Source organism: Palaemon carinicauda, chromosome 4, assembly GCF_036898095.1.
Source record: "Palaemon carinicauda isolate YSFRI2023 chromosome 4, ASM3689809v2, whole genome shotgun sequence".
In the NCBI taxonomy this organism is placed as follows: Eukaryota; Metazoa; Arthropoda; class Malacostraca; order Decapoda; family Palaemonidae; genus Palaemon; species Palaemon carinicauda.
Genome location: NC_090728.1, coordinates 67,322,612 through 67,330,636, shown reverse-complemented (window position 1 = coordinate 67,330,636; position 8,025 = coordinate 67,322,612). Strand labels below are relative to the sequence as shown.

General features: G+C 39.7%; 1 protein-coding gene across 1 annotated transcript in view; it reads left to right on the top strand.

The window, feature by feature from the left end:
* The window catches only part of LOC137639999 (phenoloxidase-activating factor 2-like), a 173,310-nt gene extending 165,777 nt beyond the window's left edge, over window positions 1-7,533 (top strand). Inside the window, exon 9 of the mRNA XM_068372340.1 lies at window positions 7,138-7,533. Within this exon, the coding sequence (XP_068228441.1) occupies window positions 7,138-7,150 (13 nt within the window). The 3' untranslated portion in view covers window positions 7,151-7,533. The remainder of the gene's footprint in view (window positions 1-7,137) is intronic.
* Window positions 7,534-8,025: the final 492 nt, after the last annotated feature.

Below are 8,025 nucleotides of genomic sequence, written 5' to 3'. Positions count from 1 at the left end.
TAAACAAAGCCTTGTTTTCACAATGTAAACTTGTATGGTATGGTAGAATAATGGAATAAATCACTAAAAACAGTAATACACTTCTGTAATATTTTATTTATCACATAAAACACTTGGATGTAACAAAATTTATTATGAACAGAAAATAAAACTTATCTGTCACAAAATACTCATTTAAAATAAAACTAGTAAAAAAATAATAAGGATCGTTCTAATATTTAGAACGAAGCCTTGTTTTCACAATGCAAACTTGCATGACATCGTGAGTTGCATTTAACTTTCAGCTTAAAACATTTACATCGATTTGTTTGACAACGTTTTGAACCAGCGCAGTTGCATTTGGCGAAACCTTGACCACCTGACTTCGACTCTTGCTGCACAGCAGTTCGAAGCGAAACAATCCTATCGGTTGTCACATGGTCTTTAGAATACAGTTCATACGTACATAGCAGTTTAAGTTCTGTAATAACACAAGCAGTAAACTCTGATCCGTTGTCACTTTGTAGAATTTCCGGTGCACCAAGTAAAAGAAAAATATCCAACAGCTGATACGCAACTTCTGCAGCACGTTTTGATGTGAGAGGTCTCAATACACAGAACTTTGTAAGATGATCTTGGTAGACCATTATCCACTTAAAGTTGCCTTGCTTCATCGCCTGCATGTCTACAAGGTCAACTTGTGATCTGGAGCCAAAGTTCTTTGTCAGAATAGGTCGAACAACAGTCCCTTTGGTTGCTGGTCGCTTACGTTTACGCTGACATTCGATGCACCAGTTATTTGTAAATAGATATTGCATCATGGGTAATGTTGGCATATTTTTTAGATAATTCCTTTACCATCTTATCGCTCCCTCCGTGGCCAGTTGCAATATGAGCACGCTTAATAATGTCGAATGTATCCTCCAATGTAGCAAAATAGATAGGATCTTCATTGGCAGTCCGTCTTCTAATCAATTTGAGAACATCACCACACTTGAGGATCTCATACTTCTTCAGAAGGTAGTATTCATGAGGCGTCTTTTTGCCTGACTTGTCAATTGCTGTCAGTTCTGAAATAATTTCATTATACTGTTCTATTGAAAGCAAGACAGATTTCTTTCCTTCACTTCTTTGGAATAATTCTTCCCGAAAATGTGCTTCTAAATCACGCTCAGTTGGATTTGCCATGGTGTTGACAGTAGGAAGGATGGCGTATGACTGGTGAGTTAAATTTTGCCTGACCTGTTGAAGGGGGGGTGGGGGGGGGGGGGTATAGCACCAGAGTTGGAAGGTGGTAATTAGATGGACTCCTACCATGGTTCGCTTGTTCAGTGGTTTACATTGTGTTTACATTCAAGTTTACATTGTGAAAACAAGGCTTTGTTTATCGTTTCAGCTATTTATTTCATTGTTCTTTCATACCAAACACGATTCAGGGAATCTGTATAATAATAAGGCCGAATAATCAGGGAATATGTATATTCACTAAAAATTTCAGGGAATATACATATCCTCTGAGTGAATCAGACATTATGCACATTCCCTGAAAATATCAGAGAATATATATATTCCCTGATTATACAGATTCACTGTAACATATATATATATATATATATATATATATATATATATATATATATATATATATATTTATATATATATGTTTATATATATTCATGTGGTTGCATGAAAAGACGAGATGATCTAGTAACAGTTCAGGGAAGAACAAGTGATAAGATGAAAAATCAAAGCCATTGCAGTGTACGGGCGTGTATGAAACACGGGTAGTACATGGCTTCCCCCCTTAAAAATGACATACATGTGACATAGGGAACCCTGCTTTAGAGAGGCTTACTGTAGGTGGGTCATCTGGCAGGAGATATGCAGGTTTTAGTCAATCAATGGAGATCCAGTTTTCTTTGCCATGAATTTTGATGCAGAAAGCCTTCGGTGTATGACGGATCATGAGGAAAGGGCCCATGTAAGGGGGCCTTAGCCGTGGCTTGCTAGTTTCGTTGCAAAGGAAAACATGAATTGCCAAAAGCAGATCTATCGGTTTGTGTTGCTTAGCTGGAGGTTTGTAAATCTGACAGTATCGAATAAATTTTCCCACAACGTGATGTAGGTGCTGGAGATTGTTAGAGGAGGTTGGAGATGGAAAAAATTTGGCAGGGATGACCAATGACTCACCATATACCATTCCAGGCACCGAGACATGCAGGGCATCTTTAGGAGTGGTCCTTAGTCCCAGGAGGACCCAGGGATGCTGGGTAAACCAGTTGGAGTCCTTGCAAGGGTACATCAAAGCTGCTTTGAGTGTGTGATGAAAATGGTCAACCCTTCCATTTCCAGTGGGGTTGTATGCGGTTGTCTGATGTACGGTAATTCCCAGGAGATTCGCTAATGATGTCCACAATTGAGAGGTGAAAGTGGTACCCCTATCAGAAGTAATATGCTTAGGGATTCCAAATCTCACTATCCATCCTGAGAGTAATGCAGATGTACATGAGATGGACATTGCAGTTTCCATGGAAATGGCTTCAATCCAAGGAGTGGAGCGATTGATGATGGTAAACAGGTAATGATGTCCTTGTGATATGGGTAAGGGACCTACAACATCAACATGAATGTGGGCAAAGCACTGCTGAGGTTGAGCATAGGTGCCCACTCCTGAATCCTTGTGTCGATGTACTTTTGTGGTTTGGCATGAAGTACAGGCGCAGACCCAGTCCTTAGCTTCCTTACTAATGTTGGCAAATAAACTTCATCTTCAGTAGCTGTGTAGTAGAACCGCGTGAGAGATGAGAAAGGCCATGAATGAAATCAAACACCTGTTGGTGCATGGGAGTAGGTATCCACAGTCTAGGTCTACCAGTATTGACATCACAGAGGAGGGTGATGTTGGAGTCGTCGAGAGGGACGTCCTCCCAACGGAGGGATATGCAGGATGTCCTACATGCTTGGTACTCTGAGTCTGTTCATTGGGACTCTGCCAAGGCATTGTAATGCAATCCAAGGTGAATGGCAGCCAATGTGTTTCTTGACAGGGCATTGGCAACTGGATTAATTTTCCCCGGGACATGTTAAAGGGTACAATTGTATTCAGCCACAGTGTAGAGATGTCGGCGTTGACATGCAGACCAGACATCAGACTGTTGAGTGAAGAAGTGCACCAGAGCCATGTGATCCGTGCTAATGGCGGAGGGCGCACTTTCCAAGAAGTGACAAAAGTGACTGACAGCCAAGTACACCGCCATCAATTCGCTGTTGAAGGTGGAGTTGCTGGATTCTGCCTTGGACAGTTTTTGACTGAAGAAGGCAAATGGGTGGGGCGAGCCGTTGACCACCTGCTCGAGTACTGCCCCAATAGCAATGTCCCTGGTATCAGCGTCGAGAAGAATAGGTGCATGTGGCATAGGAAAAGTGAGATTAGCAGCAGTTGATAGGGCATTCTTTGCATTACATGAGGCCACTTCTTGAAGGGGACTCCACTTCAGGTCTTTTGGATTGCCCTTGAGGGAGGCATGGCGGGGGCAAGAGTGGCGGTGATGGCTGGCAGGAAATGGAGATAATAGTTGACCATGCCCAAGAACTATTGTAGTGCTTTGACAATCGATCGTGTGGGGAAGTTCTGAATGGCTGCTACCCTCTCAGGGAGGAGGTGGACTCCATCAGGAGTGATGCAGTGCCCTAAGAAAGATTCTTCATTGATGCCAAAGGTACACTTGTCGTACCATACTACAGGGCTGTCCTGTTGTAGGCAGTCGATCATGATGCGTAGATGACAGAGGTGTTCCTCTTTGGAGGAAGAGAACACAAGTCTGTCGTCCACATAACATACACAGAAGGGGAGGTTCCCATTGATGCCATCCATGAGACGTTGAAAAGTGGCCCCAGTATTATGAAAGACAAAACTGGAGTAATTGAAGGTTTATGTACTGAAGGGTTGGTGATGGAGGACTTGGGGCTGTTTTCTGAGTTCATGGGCACTTAATAATACCCCTTCAAGAGTTCGAGCATAGAGAAAACCTTTGCTTTGTGCAAGAGGGAGGTCACACCGATGCTGTTTGTGAGAGGATAGTGATTTGGTTCGGTCTATATGTTCAGGTGCCAGTAAGGGTGACAACCATGGGCTTGAGGCCTTTTGGAAAAGGCCCATTTCTTCCATTTCAGCAAATGTTTGTTTAGCGGGTGTGAAACAATCTGGTGACAGACATCAAAATCTGGCCCTGTTGTCTTGATATGGTGATAAACACTGTGTTTGGCGGGAACCGTGGACGTTTGAGGAGGTTCTGGGCGGAAAACATCCAGGTACGATGTGAGGAAGCAGGCGTAGTCATCCCTGGGTGCGCTGATATGGAGAGAAAGGTCGGAGGGGGTGTGCTGGAGAGTTGTCGAGGAGTATGAATCCGTGTAGACAAACCATCGGTGAGCTACATCAACCAGGAGGTAGAAATATGAGAGGAAATCCGCACCGATGATTGGCAATGTGACATCAGCAACGAGAGACTTCCAAATATATTTGACGATCCCAAATGATAATGTGGGGGTTTCATAACAGTGTGGGGGAGGGGGGGATCACAGATCTGTTGGCAGCTATCAGACAGAGGTCGGCAGACATAGACAGACTACATCGTGTCCTTGGCTGAAGAAAACGGCAAGTGCCCATGTCTACCAAAAATCGCATAACCGTACTTGCATCATGTAAAAAGAAAAGATTATTGACAGGGGAGGCCACCACCAATAGTGATGGCCTACTTACACGTTTTTGGCCACTGACAACCATTCGCTCATTTCTTTGCAGCAGCACCGAATTTTGAGTGGTAGTACCATAACTGCGGCCAGTGGGTGCTAATAAGTGGTTATAGAGTTTGTTGGTTAGGGCGTAAGCAAGGGGTGGTATGTGTGGGTGGTGGGTGGTTTTGTCACAGATCCAGCACATCACGGGGTGGGCGTTTGTGTCATACCACAATAATGTCAGCTTTGGTCGATCTTGAATAGTTGTCCACTTCATCAGGAATCGAGGTATTGATAGAAATCTAGAAAGTGGTGAAATTTCTGTCCATAAGGGCGTTGACTTTGGTCATCAGGTCCTTCATGGGCAAAATATCGACAAAGGGGATGGCAGCACGTACGGGTTTGAGTAGGCGCCATACCTAAATGGAATGAAATAGATTCACCTCATATGGAGAGCCATCTGCAGCAAGTTGCAGGCGAGCGATACTGGTAATTTCCCTGAAGGGGAGCGAAACCTTTTGGTTCCCAAATGATTGTTGAGAGAGCTGAAAAGGTTTTGTTTTGCGGGCAGCCAATGATGGAGATTACTGCTCTAAGAATGTCGATGTGAGGGCTTCATTTGTTATCGGGGTGTCCCTATCCTCACACAGCCAATAAGAGATTTCCGGGAAAGTGTCCTTGGCTACCGCAACGAGAACATAATCTGCTTTGGTACTTGACTGAGTCATGACCTGGATGCAAAACTGGACTTCAGCATGCTGGAACCAGGTGAACGATTCTCTGCTTGTGAAGGACAGTAGTTTCATTGAGGCAGCATGTGGTAAAGAGGCAGGTTTAATGGGCAGCATATTCAAATAGTAGGGCACAGTAGGGGGGTTGCAAGCAGGAGGGAGAGGAAACTCAGCTGTTCACCAGTGTGCAAGGCGCCAGTTAGGTGATAACTGAGAGGCGAGGCGAATGCAACAATATTGTATTAAACAGTCATCAATTTTTATACAGCACCTTGCGAGCAAGAACGTTGCAAAAATTCAAACATTAAAAAGACGGGATGATCTATTATCAGTGCAGCGAACAGCAAGTAATAAGATAAAAAATCAAAACCATTACATTGTTTGAGTGTGTATGAAACACATGCGGTACAGTACTATCCCATGCTAGGGATGGCACCTGATCACTTAGGTGGTATTGGTACTGACATATCCAACTTTTTGTTATTTTATTAGAAATATACTAATTGACTAAGATTAATAATAGTTAATAGATGGCAAACAGAATAGTAGATTAATTTGATGATAATAGCTTTAAATCGAAGACATAACACTTCAACATGTTAGTTTAATAACTTTTAAAATCTTATTAGTAACAAGGAATATTTTTCTCAATATCTATTTGCAATTAACAACCTTTAAGGACTAACATATTTGTTTGCCAAATTTTGATGTAAAGCCCCTATATCTATAAAATGATTGCATATATGCTTGTTCAGCCATTGGAAGTTGGTTGAATACAAAAGCAAGTTTTATTTATAAGACTCAAAGGAAGCTAATATATTGTCGATCTTTTACCTCACACTGCTATGTTAATTACTACAAATAGTTTTTGTCTTGTTTTTTTTTTTTTTTTTTTTTTTTTTTTTTTTTTTTTTGCGCTTGACTCGGCTTTTGGTACTAGGATACACCACTCTTGTGGTCTGCTTTGTGTTTTCAAAATTCTTTTGGATAGCAGTCTACCAGTGATTTAATCATTATGCTTAGAAATATACAGATATTAAAAATCCAGACAACGAAAATGGTTGGTCATGAGGGAAACATTCCGGTCTTTCAATGCATAAATGAATATAAGTGAAATCAGAAAATGTTTGTTCTTATTGTCTCGAGTCCCAACTTTACATTTTTTATCTAAGTTCTCATTCAAAATGTTTTATCATGGACAGGTACTGACAAAATGAGCTCTAGATATTGATAATTTATAAATTCCTATCGATAATTTGTAAAATCTTTTTTATTTTGCTTTGCTCAAATGCTTAGAGTGCTAGGGCTGCCATTTGTGAATGCTGTGGAATTCCTCGAGCCACCTTCAAATAAATGACACCATGTGATGTTCTTACAATTGTGTGTTCTTTGACCTCAAAATGTATCATAACATAAAATGTTGATTTTGAGTAGGCCTGCTCTGGTTTGAGATCATACTTTCCAGATTATCTTTCTTAATATATTAATTTACTTGTTTATTAGCAATTAATTTATTTGATTATATATTTCTATAGGATAACTGTCATTTAATAATAATCACAACAACAACAACAACAACAACAACAACAACAACAACAACAACAACAACAATACTACTACTACTACTACTACTACTACTACTACTACTACTACTACTACTACTAATAATAATAATGATAATTCTTTACAGGGTACAGAACTAGGCAGCGGGTTGGCCACTCATCCCAGAGCTACTTCATCTCGCCTTATTTCATCATTGTATTCTATGATTATATTGCTGAAACTACCAGATGATTAAGACACGTACTGTAATCATTCATAATTAGATATAAACCCCTCTTTTATGATCATAAATGTTAGCTAATATCATAATACAGAATTGCATTGGATTTGATTGTTAACAAGCATTTGAAACATTCATGGATATGTCACAAATTATTTTTTTTATCAAGAAATCAACCATCATTACAATGATATTTTTGACAATTTGACATATTTTTTACTTGGTTAATGTAATTATCAGTATGCCGGAGAGCTTTCGTATGTCCCCTTTTGGATACAAAACAATAAATACCTTTGTGTGTGACGGCATTTTTTATACCCTTAAAATGCATATTAGTTTTTTAGCTTTTATCTTGGGTGTTATTTACCCCAGTCTCTCAAAATTCTTGAGCATTTCTACTCAACCTGTCGCCACAGCAGGATCGAAGGATTGTTACCATAAATATCCTAAAATAGATTCCTCGAGACCCGTTATCGGCCGATAGTTGAGCTTACGTGAAGATCAGTGACAGCCATCTTGCCCCGGGAGATATGAGCGGTGGCAGCCATGGTATAATCATAAATGCTACCTAAATCATTGTATACGCACATACACACACAAATAAATATATACATATATATATATATATATATATATATATAGATATAGATATAGATATATATATATATATATATATATATATATATATATATATATATATATATATATATATATATATATATATATATATTTATGTATATATATATATATATATATATATATATATATATATATATATATATATATATATATATA